The sequence below is a fragment of the Eulemur rufifrons genome, chromosome 29 (genome assembly GCF_041146395.1).
Source record: "Eulemur rufifrons isolate Redbay chromosome 29, OSU_ERuf_1, whole genome shotgun sequence".
In the NCBI taxonomy this organism is placed as follows: Eukaryota; Metazoa; Chordata; class Mammalia; order Primates; family Lemuridae; genus Eulemur; species Eulemur rufifrons.
Genome location: NC_091011.1, coordinates 18,275,964 through 18,292,373, shown reverse-complemented (window position 1 = coordinate 18,292,373; position 16,410 = coordinate 18,275,964). Strand labels below are relative to the sequence as shown.

At 40.5% G+C, this 16,410-nt stretch overlaps 1 protein-coding gene across 3 annotated transcripts in view; it reads right to left on the bottom strand.

The window, feature by feature from the left end:
• Positions 1 to 16,410, bottom strand: part of AOAH (acyloxyacyl hydrolase) — a 189,698-nt gene that overhangs the window by 31,703 nt on the left and 141,585 nt on the right. For all 3 annotated transcript variants that reach the window (XM_069461844.1, XM_069461843.1, XM_069461845.1), the window contains 2 exons: positions 1,739 to 1,775; positions 894 to 968 (listed from right to left, as the gene is read on the bottom strand). In XM_069461844.1, the coding sequence (XP_069317945.1) occupies positions 894 to 968; positions 1,739 to 1,775 (112 nt within the window). The remainder of the gene's footprint in view (positions 1 to 893; positions 969 to 1,738; positions 1,776 to 16,410) is intronic.

The window sequence follows — 16,410 nt, the reverse complement described above, 5'->3', positions numbered from 1 at the left end:
GAACAGACTTGGAAAGCTTAGGGAGTGAAGCACAGGAAAACAAAGGCTGGGCGGTGAGCAGGATGCTCACTTCCAGCACCACTTGGGCTGTGTCCAGCCCTGCCACCAATCAGTCCTGGTGCCTGGGCAAGTCATGGAATCTCTCTTGGGCTGACTTTCCTGCTTCCTAAAATAGTGGATGGGTCGCTCCTGGGGAGTTGCTCTAGATCCTGTCTCGACTTTTTTTTTGTTTTGCCACAATGACAGGACAGATGGCATCCATATATGCATTATATTCTTAGGGATATACACAGATTTTGAGACACCTCCCCAAATGTTGTAGGGGAACTGAGGCATTCAGCATTTTGAAATCACTACTGATATTACCAGGTCAGCAAAACTACTCTCTTGCTATGGGCCATGGGCATAAATAGGATTGGATGTGAGTTATGTGCAGTTTCTTTGCAAATACTGCAAGTCTATGCTTCTATGCTGTCTCTTCCACACAAGGAAGTAGAGTAGATCAGAATATGAGTGAGATAAGTGTCCTTATAGGGTAACTGTGCTTCTGTCTTATTTTATTTAACAAGTCATGATTCGCAATCTTTGATTCTTGGTTGGTAGTAGCATATTCCCTGTGATGTAATTCATAACTGTGATATAACTCATGACACACCCATTTTTTGTGATCTTGGAATTGACAATTAATGGATCAGATATTTTCAAAAGGGGATTTCAGCTTCACAGTTTGGTTCTGTGGATTTCACATGTGTCTAGGACTTGCTTCCAAGATAGAGACATCCAATTCAACAGCAGGCTATTATTATGGGGTGGGGTTCGTGTGGAGTGGGGTGGGGAAGAGTAGGGAAGCCACAGCCAAAGAATTTTGACAATCTTCTTTCTCAATAACTCACCCATTGCAGACATCATTTCCAATCATGGCGTATATCACGATGGCTGGATGGTCCAACAGTTGGTTCCTAGACAAGCTGAGAAGCCACAGACAGAATCCAAACGTCAGACACTTGGAAATCGAGCTTTGTGACCAGTGACACAGGCTAGGTCTGTGAAGATAATTTCTGTACAGCCACCCCCTTGGTAACTTTTGGCTATTTTTCTTTTATTCAAGTATAGCTGATTATCATTCTCATTTCCTCTATTCTTTTCTATAATCATTATCTCACTTCTCTATCAGGGAAAGGCCACATAAATGCACAGAACTGAAAGGAGTACATAGAAGTCCCAGGTAAAGAGACACACCACCATCTTGACCTCTTTCACAGCATTTGTCATCAGTAAACACAAGCGGGGTATTGGGTGACTTATGTGCTCATTTGTAGGATGTCCTGACAGCTGTGGACCTGAAGTAAACTTTGAAAAGACAAGGGCTTCCTTAGGCTTCCATTCAAGGCACCCAGGGCGTTGATTCTGAATTTTCAGCCCCAAATAAGCACAAAATGTTTTCTCATTCATAAAGCAGGAATATGACATAATCCTTTTGTCTTTTCAGTTACTTCTGCCAGACCTGTTTTATGCACTTTGTATGCATTTTTAAAATCCTTCTTTGAGGACATATGCAAATTAATCACTTCCTATGCTCACTGGCCTAAAGAGCGATATCTTCGTGTTTGGAGAGTGACTAACAAGCTATTTACGCTCCGTAGAAATGATTATGGGGAAACAACAGAAAGTTTTCATTCCTTTTCTAAAATGAGGAGCCAAATTTAAAAACAAGTTCTTATATCCATCTTCCACTTACCTTTCTAGAAATTGCTTCAGGTTTCGGGAAGATGCACCTGAATAATTAAAATTAAGAAAACAATTAAAGTCAGTGAGTTCAATTTCACACTATCAATGTGAGAGTCTGACTGACTGGATTCATGAAAGAAGCATTATCATACAGTCAAACGTTGTCCAGACCATAATGTGGATGGCAGTAACTTGCTTCTGGTGAATTTCGATAGTGTTTAATTGTGGAACTCTCCTTAATGCGTTTTCTGTTTACTTGGCATTATATTAACATAACCAAAATTTCCTTGGATTCGTGGATCTCAAGACATTTCCTAAGTATAAACGAGTAAACTCTCTAGTAGATGTGAGAAACATGTATCTATCTATCACCGAAGAGACAAACTACCTAAAATACTAAAGAATGAGTTGAAGGATCAGAGAAATAGTGAAAAGGATTCTTTAAGAACTACGTATCTCCCTAAAGAGCCCCATTTAGTTTCTTCTTTGCATTTTGCTCACTCCTGAGGCTCTTTCATGCTGTCTGGTCAGTACGAGGTTCAGATTATAGGGTTGATATATTTCTACATTCTCCCCCAGTCCCTGTTACCGCCTATAATATATCTCATATGAAAAGCAATCATATTTATTGAATACTTATTTTCGGTACTGTTAAACACTGATTAGCTCATTTATGCCTTAGAACAAGTGTGTGGGGTAGGCACTGTCGTATTCCCATTTTCTAGATGAGGAAACTGAGGCTCATTTAAGTGACTTGCCTGAAGCCAAACAACTACTAATTTGAACAACTGCATGTCAAACCAGTCCCTTCCATCAGCAACGCTGAGCTCTGGCTCCCTGTGGGACACTGCTCCTCCAGGCTGGAGTCAGAGAGAGTGAACCCAAACAGGTTTACTGCTGTTTTGACCCTAGAAGGCTGGTCTGTTAGTAATAAGTGAATAGTCCTCAGGTGGGTGGTGCAACTCAGTGGATGAGAGTTGGAGAAACAACATCTGGTTGTACCATTGCATAGGAGAATTCTCCTATAACTTCCAGCCTTGGAAGCTTGGGGGCAGGTACATTTTATGACAGAACCAGTGTGTGTTCTTTCAGTTCCCCATGGGGAAAAGGGCACCCTGGCCCATGTTCCGCTGAAGCCGTGTGGCCATGCAGCAAATGACTCTGCCACATGCGAGTTGCAAGCTGTATGGGCAGCTTTGGTGTTCTCTTGGCTTATTCAGGAAGGTTAGCCCATTAAATGAAATTGCTTTATTTCCCCTTTTATCATGGTAAAATACACATCTCATAAAATTTATCATTTTAGCCGTTTTTGAATGTACAATTCAGTGGCAGTAAGAACAGTTACACTGTTACACAACCATCACCACCATTTATCTTCTGAATTTTCCATCATCTCAAACTGAAGCTCTAAATCCAGTAAAGAATAGCTCTCCATTAGCTCATCCTTCCAGTCCCTGCCAACCACCATTCTATTTTCTGTCTCTATGAGCTTAACTATTCCAGGTACCTCATGTAGATGGCTCATGCAATTGGTGTCTGGCTTATTTTCCTCAATAATGCTTATTGCCCTCAAGGTTCATCCATGTTGTAGCACATATCAGAATTTCCTTTTTAAGGTTATGTTAAAGGCTAACTAATATTCCATTGTATGCATATGCCATTTTGTTTATACAGTCATCCATCAGTGGCCACTGGGTTGTTTCTACCTTTTGGTTATTGTGAACAGTGCAGCTATGCACTGTTCAGGGAGTGCAGTATCAGTTTAAGTTCCTGCTTTCAATTCTTTTGGGTATACAGTATACCTAATTGAAAGTGCTGGACCATATGGTAATTCTATGTTTAATCTTTTTTTGAGAAACTGCCATATTATGTTCTTTATTTCCTTTTTGTACTGAGGCAGGGTATGATTAAAAATGCACACAGCCATACAAATCAAGGGCCATCAGCCCACCTCAGCACGCAGCCACCCCTTCACCCACTACATTTGTTGCTGGGTCCCAGCCTTGTCGCAGGAGATTAACAGATGAGTTGGACACAGCCTTTATATCTAGTATCTGTCGGGGGAGACACATAGTTGAATGCTGGGAACAATTCTGAAAGGTTAGTGTAAATCCAGCCCCGATGCTAGAAAACAGGAAAGCCCAATGTGATCTGAGTCCTATTAGCCCTGCTCAGGGAAGGTGCCTCATTTAATGACACTGAGTCTTAAATATAGAGACCCAAAGTCTTTCTGGATGCGAGATTGCTCCCTCTTGCCCTGCAGAGGGGCGGGGAGGAGAGCAGCCCCTCATGCTGATGCGGGTCCTGTCGGGGGTCCCATGGTGCTCGGTCGCCAGCTGCACCCTTCATTCTGTTCCTGTCCCATGACGCTCGACTTCTCATTTTCAGAAAGATAATAAACCAAGAGGTGTTTAATTCTCACTCTTTGATTTTTCTCTTAATGAGAAATGAAAACTAATGAAATCTCAACCCATGAGTGGGGAAAAAAATTAAAGGACCAAGTTAGACCAATAATTTTCCTTATTGTTCCTGGGAATTTGAGTTTCAGAGCACCCACAGGGCACCCATGGAGCTTGAGGAAAATAAAAATGAAAACCTGTCACAGCATGCCACGTGGGCAGCTGTCCCCACGCCCAACACCACCTTTGCTACAGGGCATAAGGATGACAAACCAATGGCAACTGGTGGTGGTGAATTTAAAAAACCAATCACACACAGCCACCCAAGGAGCAAGGAACTGCTTGTTCTTTTACCCAAATGTCTCTTTTTCCTGCAAGCCAGAATTCTCTTTGTTCCGAAGTTCTTGCACTTTCCACCGTTTCCAAATGGAAATCTCAGTTTTATGAGATTATATAATCCGTTTATGTAATTCCCATATCACTCTTTCTTCTTAATTTCCTCTTTCTGTTGTTATGCTGTCCTTTTGCTAGACTCATTAACATCTTGAGTCTGTCTCCTTCCCCACTTCTATTGTCTTTCTTCTATATACAGACTTCTCCCCAGTCGCTGTGGCTGCTACAGTTAGAGAAAACAGTTACTGTAGCAATTGGAACTGGAAAACGTGAGCAGGAGAGACAGCTCCTAGCCTGTGGGGTGTGACAAAACAAGGCAAACATTTGAAGATTGACACTACCCTTAAGAAGTCTGTGTTCTGATCTCTACAATCATAGTTTGGAGAAATGAAAAAGGTTTGACCTTGGGCTAAGGGCATTTTATTTGTCAAGGCAGTCTAATGGAGAACCCACCAGTCCCCAGTAAAGGAAAGACTAGGGCCTATATAGGCCTTTAAAATCTGAATTCTGACTCATTCAGTCTCTTTTAAATAAGACATAGTATACTCCAAGAAGAGAAGGGCTTCACATGATCTCAGCATTGCTTGTCCCTCCACATATGAATTTCAGCTTACATTTCTACTGCTGGGCCGGTGTTGGCCACAGCAGCAAGCATCTCCTATAGTGTGCATTCAAATTAACTGGTAAGACAATTGTAATGGTCTTCTAAATGAGCTTGTGACTTTTAGTTTCTGGCCCAGAATAGGCACTCAATCTCAAATTCTTAACGGAAAGAGATGAGGTATATGTAAATATAAATTTAATAAGTTTTCATAAATTAAGTAACTCATTAATTTAGAAACATTTATGGAGTAGAGTAATCCCCCCTTATTCTTGGGGGATATGTTCCAAGACCCCCAGTGGATGCCTGAAACCTCAGACTGTACCGAGTCCTATATATACTGTTTTTTTCCTATACATACGTACCTATAATAAAGTTTAATTTATTAATATAAATCAGGCACAGTAAGAGATTAACAATAGTAACTGATAATAAAATAGAGCAATTAAGTCAAATAAGGGTTACTTGAGTACAGCACTGGGATCCTGAGACGGTTGATCTCATAACCAAGATAACTGCTAAGTAACTAACAGGCAGGAGGTGTCTGTAGTGTGAATACCCTGGACAAAGCGAGGACCCATGTCCTGGGAGGAACAGTGTGGAATGGCATGGAATTAAGACTCTTGACTTGTTTATTTCTGGAATTTTCCACTTAATATCATTGGACTGCAATTGACACGGGTGACTGAAACTCCGAAAGCAAAACCAAGGACAAAGGTACTACTGTACTTGCTGCGTGCCAGGCATTGATTGTCACAGGTGCTGGGACACAGCAGTAAGTAGAAAAGACGCTATTCCTGTTCTTAGGAAGCTTATAGTTATTAAACAAGCAATGAACATACGGCATGAGGGATTCCAAAAATCCCTCAGTCCTGAAAGAAAAGCAGGCATTTTATTTCCTGAAGTCCTGAGATACGAACTTGTTATTTAATTTCCAATAAAACACCTGATGCTCTTTGCACACCGCTCAGAAACAAATCTCTAGTTTAATGCCACAGTTGTTATAATTATCTGTATAGGACAGGGAAGGCCCAGATTTTGTGAGTTCTAAAGCTTATGTAATTTGGGGGATTCTCTTTAGGGAAAAGAACATAAAACACAAAACAAGACCTGACATTAGAGGGAAGCCAGAGAGGAAAGAGACCGGGGTCTTAACCAGTTGTGGATAAATACCTTGAGTTTGCAAATGTCACAAATGCATATGGTAACCAGGCCAGTGAGGGGCCCTCAAGCGTTAGCATCATTAGCTTCACAGCCCTTGGCAGGCCTTAGAGCCACGGAGCATTGTGGAGCATCAGCCCTGGGCGGGACGTTAAGAGCATCTGGCCACGTAGCCTGTTTTACAGATGAGGCTCAGAAAGGGAGAGAGACTTGCTCAAGCTCTTATAGCTTGTAAGCAGCAAGTCATCTAGTATAATCCATTTCAGAGAGCAATTTAGTAATCGTACTGTCTATTACTAATAAACATTAGTAATGATTGAAAATAGATTTTTTCAGTTCTTATATGAGAATCTGTGAAAAGGACTGTGAGGTGCATTTTATCTACCGACTACAAATCCACTCAAGCAAACCATGAAATGGCCTTAAGCAATTACGTGGACCAGAGGTCACAAGCTCAGACACCTGCGGGGTCTGGCAGGTGAACTACACGATCATTCCAATCTAGAAAGAGCAGCTGCTCCTCAGTCCTGGCGGATTTGTGCCATTCAGAATGGGGGCCAATGTTGTCAAATCTTTTGATTTCACGACAGAAGTTGGATATCTGGGGCTTTATGTGAAATCTCCCAATTTTTCCCAATGTTGGCAACTAATCCAATAATTTAAAAAAAAAAATGCTTCATGTGCCAAACAAAACAAAGCTGTGGGGCATGTTTGCACTTGATTTAGTTGTGCTCTCCCAGGGTGACAAAAAATTAACTGATTTTAAATTGCTTTGAATTTTTTTTCCCTAAAATTTTTATTTATAACAGAAGATACTAATTATTTGAAAATTTAAGATTAAAATAATTAACAGAAATTTACAACTTGTATTTGGTTCCAAATTAAAAAGCAACAGAATTGGGTGATTAACTTTGTGATGTCCTCCCTTCCTTCCTTCCTTTCTGACAAGGTGGGGTGTGCCTGTGTGTGTGTGTGTGTGTGTGTGTGTCTGCACAGGCGAGCACCGATGCAGGCTATAAAATTAGAAAAGAGCAGGGAGTCTGGGTAACTAAGGCAAGACCTCTTTTTCTCTCTCTTTCTTCCCTTCAACATCTCACTCATCACCCTCAGCACTTCCTCTCAGGACTCATCTTCCCCAGGAAGAGGTTTCCAGTTTATGTCAGTAAATGCTGAGTGTCTCCCTTTCCTCTCCACACGTAATACTTACTGTTTGGTCTGTGCCCTTTGATTCTTGATCATATTCTATTTGGTGTTTTGTTGTGTAAGGGTTTGTATTTTCTGGCTTATTTTTTGCTTATTTCATGTGTGTATGATAATACATTTCTTGAAAGTAGGAATCTTTCCTAAAGCACTAAGCACATGAAAGGTGCTCATTAAATAACTTTATTTGGCAGTGGTTTAGAAAGGAAAGTAAAGAAGAGACGGACATTGATGACTGTTTCTTGCATTGTGAACCATTCTTTTTTGTTAACTTCTGATGGCAGCATGCATTCTTTGTTCTCCTATTAATTCTCTGACCAAAGATCACTCTTTTAATTCTCTTTCATGTTTCCTCTTCTTCCAAGGGTCTCACCTTTGGCTGCCTTTTTTCATTCTGCACATTATTCCTGTGTCAGACCATACAACTCTATGATTTCAATAGTCTGTGTGCTCATAATTTCCAATATTCTATCTGAGCCCAGACCTCTTCCTTGAACCCAGGCCCATGCTTCCCACTATTTATGGAACATCTCTTCAAGGATGTCCCTCAGAGACCTCCAATAGAATATGGCCAAAACTGAACTCTATCTTCCCCACCCCCAACAAGCTCATCCTGCCCTATTCCTATCTGGGTTAATATGCAATGACCTCCAGGACACTGAGTTACGGATACAAAAGAGAAATACACAATGACTTGTCCAGTCCACTAAATGAGACATTGTGCGTTATTCTTAGCCCCTTATTGTCTCTTGCCTCCATCATAATACAATTGGTCATGAAGTCCTTTTGGTTATACTTCTTGACAAATCTTTATTGGCAGGAGACATTCTTTTTCATTCTTGCTGCCTTAGATTAGGCCTGCCTCACTCTGGCCAGGACTCTTGCCATGGCTGCTTTGGTAGTCTCCAGGGAGCCAATTTCTTCTAATGTCTACACATTTGCAAGAGGGATCCTACCAACCAGCAAATATTGTGTCAGTTCTTGTTTATCTACCTCCATGGGAGTCCCACTACCAATAAGATAATGTCAAAACTGTTTAAAATTATCTATGAGACCTCTGTGTTCGTAGGATGCCTTTATTATCATTTTAATGTCCATGGGATCTGTAGTGATTTCCCTTCTTTCATTCCTGATATTGCTAATTTGTGTCTTTTCCTTTTTTTTATTATTAGTGTTGAGGTTTATACATTTTATTGGTTTTTTTCCCAAAGAACCAGATTTTGGTTTCATTGATTTTCTCTACTGTTTTTGTGTTTTCAATTTCATCAATTTCAGTTCTTATCTTTATTATTTCCTTCCTTTTGCTTGCTGTGGCTTTATTTTTTTCTTCTTTTTCCAGGTTCTTGAGCTAGGAGCTTAGATTGTTGATTTGAGATCTTTATTTCTTTTTTTAATATAAGCATTTTAAGGCTATAATTTCCCTTTAATCACAGCTTTAGTTGCATCCCACAAACTTTGAAATGTTATATTTTCATTTTAATTCAGTTGAAAATATTTCTAAATTCCTTTGATATTTCCTTTTAGACACATGGTTTATAAATAAATAAGTCACTTAATTTCCAAATGATTGAAGATTTTCTGTAATTTTCCATAACTGAGATCTAGTTTAATTTCATTATAGTGAAAAAACAGACTTTCAATTCCTTTAAATTTGTTAAGGTTTATATCGTGACCCAGGCTATATTTTACTTTGGTGAATGTTCCATCCTCAGTTGAAAAGAATGTGATTCTGTTGTTTGGTGATGTGATATATAAATGTCAGCTAGATCCAGGTGGTTAATAGTTCTATATCTTTACTAATTATCTGTTTTCTAGTTCTACAGACTACCAATAGAGGAATGTTGAAGTCTCCAACTGTAATTGTATCTATTTCTCTTTAAATTCTGTCAATTTTTGCCTCATGTATTTTGAAGCTCTGTTGCTAAATACATACACATTTAGAATTGTTATATCTTCTTGCTGAATTAAATTTTTTATTGTTACGTGATGTCCCCCTCTTACTAGTGATTTTCTTTGATCTGAAGTCTAGTTTCTCTGAAATTAATATAGTCACTGCAGCTTATTTTGATTAGTGTTGGCTTGGTATATCTTTTTCAATCCTGTTACCTTTAAGCCATGTATATTATTATATTTGAAGTGAGCATTTAGCTGAGTCATTATTTTTTAATCCATTCTGATAATCTCTGTCTTTTAATTGATATGTTTAGACCATTTTTATTTCATGTAATTATTAAGATGTTTGAATTTAGGTCTAACATTTCATTATTTGTTTTATGTTTGTTTCTTCTCTTTTGTTTCTCTTACTTCTCTTTTCTGCCTTCTTTTATTTATTTGAAAAAATTTTAGTATTCTATTTAAACTTATCTATTGCACTTTTCACTATGTCTTTACATTTTATAACTGCTGCTTTAAAATTTTTTGTAAGATAGTTCCAACATCTGTATTATTTTGACATTGAAACCTGTTGATTTTCTTTTCCCACAAGACTTGAGAGTTTTCTGATTCTTCATATGCTGAATAATTTTGAATTTTGTCCTTGTCATTTTGGATACTATGTTATGAGACTCTAAGTCCTGTTTAAATACTATGGATATGTGAAAATTTTTGTCTTAGTAGGCAATCAGCCCTGTTAGGTTTAGGTGGCAAGTTCTAATCAGCCTTCTGTGAGGTTGTGATTTCAACATCAGTTCCATTTTCAGTATTATTTTGATTTGTCTCGTGTGTGTGCCACTGAATGGCCAGTATAGAACCTGGGCAGTGATCAATCTCTAAGTTCAGTTCTCAGAGTCTTTGACATGCTATTTAGGATCAAATCCATGCATGTGCAGCTCAGGGCTGAGCCCAGGAATTCATAAAGAACTTCAGGGAGTTGCTTTTCAAAGATCCTCCCTCCCTATGATCTCCCTGGTACTTTCTGGTTCCTTGGGTGCTCCCCTCTTTGGTCCTATAGCCAGACAGCTGGGGCTTTAGTTACCCCATTCTGCTGTGGTCCTCCTACACATTCACTCTTGGGGTACTGGGTAATGGCAGGACAGGGTAAGAAAAAAGGCAATGGGGGGTTTGCCCCCTCTTCCTGGGACCACAGCTTTTCCAGATAAGAGGCAGTCTTCCCCCAAACTCATCAGAATTTTAGGCACCTGTATGTCCCCACTATTGTCACTGCCAGGAGACTCCTTTTCCGTGCCTAGAGTGAGCACTAGAGGTTTTCTTCTGAAGTGATTTCTTCCTGTGCCACTGCCCACTTGTGGGTTTTCAGCTGCCTTGAGAAGAGGTTGGGAGATACCAGAAGAAAACAAAACATTAACCTCACTGCTGGTTTAGTGGTAATCCCAGTTTTGGTTTTCTTCTTCAGTGGGCCTGCTATTTACTTTCCAGAGCTCTCCAATAGCTATTCCATACATTCTGTCCCGGTTTTGTGGCTGTTTTCAGTGGGAGAGAGAGGGTGGGGTGTGTTTACTCCATTGTACCTGGAACCAGAAACCTGAATGCATTATAAAGAGTATGAAAAGTTCAGAAAAAATATGGCATCATACACTGACCTAAAAGAAATCTAATAATGTCATTTAACATGAATTAGGTTTTTAAATATTGCAGATTTTGCTTGGATTTTTATAATTTAGAAGGCATTTTCAGGAGAATGATTTATACAATCCAGTTAAAAAAATCCATCTTGAGAAATTTAAATTCTTTCTTTTCTCTAAAAATGTTTGCTTGCAATAAACAGAAACATTCAGACTAATAGACTAACCTTGAACTCAAAATGGTAGGCACTTAATAATTGTTGTGACAGTCTCTGCTGGTGTTTCTACTACTGCAAGTGCTTTCAAATTCGTAAGTGTGGTTCTGAATTTCAGTGACAAACTATCTAAATGATTCCTTAAAACATATATTTTTAAAAGAATGTAGTAGTCTTCCCATTGTGGCTCTAATTTACTTCCAGTCTCAAAATTTGACTCACCTCCACAAATATCCTTCAGCCACGTTGAACTTCTCTCTCCCTCTTCCTCAAAGATATTTTGCCTTCAGAGCCTCCCAGCCATGAGTCACCATCTCCCTATGGTTTCTGGAGTCCTATCGATTTCTGCAGGGCTCTCTGCTCCCACTTTAACTTCTCTATAAAGTCTTCTTCTACTTCTCCAGGCAGAATTAAGCGCTTTTTGCCTCCAGAGGCCTCAACCTAACTTTATTTGAGTACCAGCTTATCAGAACCATAATCCCTTTCTTGTCTCTTTTTCCTGTTTGGTTATGATCTCCTTGAAGGGAGGGCTTTGTCTTGCTCATCTTTCTATTTCTAGCACCTATTGCAATATTGGAGGGGAAAGAGAGGAGGGGAGCAGTGGAGGAAAATCAAGTGGAAAATAAGAGGAAGGGAAGTCAAAGAGAAGACCAGGAAGACCAGGGTAAAATACACAGCCCGGGATGCTTTGGAGCTGATAGAAATGGCAGGTTCACTTTAGCTATCAGTACAGGTAGCAGGTAGCTTTCCCCTGATGCCCTTTATCTCAAGCCCTAAACAAAAGGGATGTATTGAACTCCCTACCCCTCTGGGAGTTCTGGAGCTCTGGCCATTGGCAATTACATTAAAAAAAGCATAAAATACTTCCTTCTGAATATTCCTTCTGAAGGTGTGCTTATTAACTCAGTACAGGATGCAAATCTTGACAAAACAGAAGGCTCAAAAGCACACACTCTTCACATTACAATCATTACCACGTGTCCTGTTCCCACCTGCACAGGTTGCATGGATAAGTCTTAAGAAATAGTCCCACTTAGATCAGAATGTCTCCATTGTTTAATGAGCCTTTGAATTCCCAAACCTTGAAAGCATTAAAAACAGGAATAATAAATAATAAATAAATGAATAATAAAAAGGTGATTTGTGTCCCTCTATATGAGATATGCCATGTTGAAATGTTTCTCTTCTAAAAGTTTTTGTTATAATTAAACACTGTACCTTGAAGCATTTTGTCCTTAGGGGAAATAGCAGGTTTTGATGCCTGTAGGCATTGAGTGTATCTATAAGCATTTGCCTTTTAGATGATGCATGTCAAAAATTGGCACTAAAATCTGTCTGGGTTGCTGCGACCACACTGTATCAAGGCTCTCCAAAAAGAAATGTCCTCATTGTTTTGTTATAAATAATTTCTGTCATATCCTCTCAAGGTTTTGGGTTGAGACCAACCCAACTCAATTGTTGAACTCACCAAATATTTCTTGAAGGCCTACTTCAGCTTGGCAAACATGACCTCTTTGCTTTTTTCCAAATACTCTCCTCTGTGGCTTTTAAAAAAATTGTTGTAGAATTTTCATTTTGAAATAATTTTCAATAAGTTGTAAAAATAGAGCAAAGGATTTGTACATACCCTTCACTCAGATTTCCTAAATGTGAAATCTTTAATAATCACAGTACTTTGATCAAAATCAAGAAATCAACATTGGTTTTTTTTTAGTTTTTTTTTTTTTTTTAATTACCGTTGCCTAATCTATGGACTTTAAATTTCACTAATTATTCCACTGATGACCATTTTCTGGGCTAGGATCTAATCCAGAATCACGTACTGTATTTAGCTATCACATCTCTGTAGTGTCCTTTAATCTGGACTGATTGTTAGGTCTTTCATGACGTGGACACTCTTGAGTAGCACTGGCCAATTTTTTGGGTAAAATGTCCCCTGATTTGAGCTTGCATTATGTTTCCTCATGATTAAACTCAGATTATGCAATTCGTGGTAAGAATACAAGAGTAGAAGCTCAGTTTACTAGTTAAAATTACAAAATCTATTTTTTTCCTGAATAAAGAGCATGGTGGGGGGTGTTAATAAAAATAGTAAGTCCTTACATGTGTAATTGAATTCAGCTAAGCCTGTATTAATACTCACTTATAGTCTGTCTCTTCATCTTTCTTTTACTCTTTCTTGTCTCTATCTCTTTCCCAAAAGACCACTTCTGGAAGAGGACTGGCACTGAATGCTGGGTTAAGGGATCCAATTCTGACATTCAGCTGACTCCAGGACAGGTGTTGAGTGTCCAAGGCAGCAAGATGGTGACTTCAGAGGCCAGAACCCAACGGGGGACAGTGTGGCATGGCGGGGCACATGGCCTTCAGTAGGAGACAGACACAGTTTAAGTTCTATCACTGACAAGGTGATAGACCTTGGGCAAGTTACTTAGCCTTTCTGAGCCTCAGTTTGCTCATCTGTAAAATGGAGTTGCTTTGTGGATTAAATGACGATAGAGTATGTAAAGTACTCAGCATAGTGTCTGCCTCAGAGAAGGTCCTTAGTGTTAGCTAAAATCCTTAAATGTAATAATAATTATCACAGCCTCAAACAACTCTCCAGCTAAATGCACTCATCCTGCTAATGGATGGCCCTGGATAGTTGGGCCCTGACCCATGGTCCCTGGCAATTTTCCTGGGTAAAACATCCTGGGCCCTTTAACTGTAAGGCCCAAAAGGACATCAACCTGTTCTTTCAGGCTTGGAGTAAGCCCTGAATAGTGGTGCTTCTGTGCCCAGGGCAAGCTCCTTTGACAGTTCTCTTGCTTATGGAGGAAGTAAAATCCTTTCTGTCAGGTTTCTTTAAGTCTAACAGCAGGATGGACTGCTCCCTGCTGTTTACTCTTGTTAGAACAGCTCCCAGAAGCAGTTTTTCTCCTTCTGTTGGACACTGTAGGGGAGGAAAATTTTTTTTCCTTTACCCAGCTTAGGCTCTCCAGCTGGGGCTCTGCACACGAGACTGGCCAAAGACAGATTCACAAGAGAAAATAAATGGAAGCTTATCAACATGCGCATCACACATGTATAGACTGGAGGACCCAGCAATGAATAACCCAAAAGAGTGGCTAGAACCTGGGCCCACATACCATCTTAGGCTAAAGGAAAAGGACTTCAGGCTTCTGAGTGGGAGAGGCAAGTTATGGGAAGGTGACCAGGAAAAGTATGGTAAAAAGCAGTTGTTAGTAAGGCTGAATATACAGATTTAGGTTTAAGATAACAGTTACTGATAACAATAACTGATAACAGTTGTTAAGAGTCCTCCCCTTCCCGGTATAAGGAGAAGGAGACACCTATTACAAATGGAAATTTCTTTAATAAATGCAAATTTCCATTACAAAAGAAAAACTTATCTTTTATCTGCTGGTTCTCAATGGCCTTTAGCTCAAAGTAATCGATATGCCAGAGAGGCCTGGGCAGCTCTCTGGAGCTATTCCGCGCCCACGCAAGTCTTTCTGACTTATTGGACACTGACATCCTTGTCCTACATTCTGGTGTGGTTCATTCTCAGAGCAGAGATGTGTTGAGAAAACACAGGTCAACAATCATCAAATGGGAGTGAAGAGCTAGCTGTGCTCACAACCTAACTGTCATGGACACAGTTCCCCACATTGTGTGCAACCCCCTTCACCTCTTCTGTGTTTTCCCCTCACTCCGGTTCTGCTCCAGGGCTCCCTCCCCAGTTCCTCTTAGAAATGCTTCCTTCACCCCGTCCCTGGCCAAGCCTGCCCCACTCCTGCCTTCCCAACACTTTCTTAAGTGAATGTGAAGTTCAGGTGCTGGTCTGGATTTTGCCCCTTTCCCTTAGTTTCTCTAGGTCTGTCAGATTCTCTCTGTTCTCCAGATGGTTTAACCAAAGCCCAAAGAAGGGAACTAGCAAGATGAAGTTTTTTTCAGAGTGTGGAGTGTGGGCGGTGGGTGTGGGTGGACAACTTAAGAGGTTCCAGACCAAATTTGGTTTGCAGCAAGGGGGTGAGGGGTGGGGATGGGCAGGTGAGGCTGCAAATACATGCACTTCAGCAAAGTGTTAAAATTCTCTGTTTTTTGTATCTTGATCCTTCAAGGGAGTCCCCTGCTCCCACTCTCCCCATAAGTGGGTGCACAGAGAGGGGAGGCTTTTCACTGCATAGATAGAAGGTTGGTCCCAGAAAAAAAACATGCTGTTAAGCACTTCCAAATTTCTGAAAACAAAACAACCCGAAACAGGTGTTTATACAAAGGTTTTGCTAAACTTGCAAAAACAAAATGAGGGAGGCTGCCAGTGAAAAAGACATTATATTCCAAGTGAGTAAAGCTTTGTTTGGAAACTGGGAAGAGGGCCTGTGTGCACCCCGTAAACCCGTCAGCGTGTCCTCCTCTGGTGGCCTGGGCAGCAGTGACGCAGAGTCAGCACTGGGGTTGGTTGGTTTTTAAAATCGGATCAGTCTTATTTACTTTGAAAGTAGATGTCTTATAGATTTTTATTTACTTAATATATTTTATACCACTTTAACATTTGTTTTTCTTCTACTTTTTATTTTATTTTATGTCTTTTATTTTTATTTTTTTTTGTGTGTTTGTAAGAACACAACATGAGATCACAACTCTCAATAGAGTTGAATAAAATCTAATATTTATTGAGTCCTCACTGAGCACGAGGCCCCAATGATTAACGCGCAGGTCTCAAAGAGTGGAGCAGGTAGCACAGGTGTAGGAGGTGGTTTAAGGGTCCATGTTTGCCCCGCCAGCCTTCCCAGCTGGATACTGACTAGTGCCACCACTCTGACGGTCTAGTCCTTGAGGGGTGAGCATCTTGGTTGGATCTGCTTTGCCTCCACCCTGGGCTTCCCCCAGCCTCAAGCATGTTCCAGAGCTTTCAGCCCAAGCAGCGAAGGCGTCTCTCCAGCCCCTTCCATCCCTTAGCCCCACCACCCTCATGGGGCCCTCATCTGCCTGGCCCTCAACGCTTACTCCTCTCCTCCTTAATCCCTGCCCTTGCCCCTCTAACTCCTCCCCAGTGGAGTCCTGAGCTGGCTTCCCAGGAGGCAGCCATCTCCCCCGACCCTCGCCCTCGCTGCCCTCTGGCATCCCAGTTTCCGTCGTGCCCCACTCCTATCCCTCGCTGAGTGTGTTCCTCCCAGAGGGAGCCCCTTCTTTCTGCCGGATACTCCAGG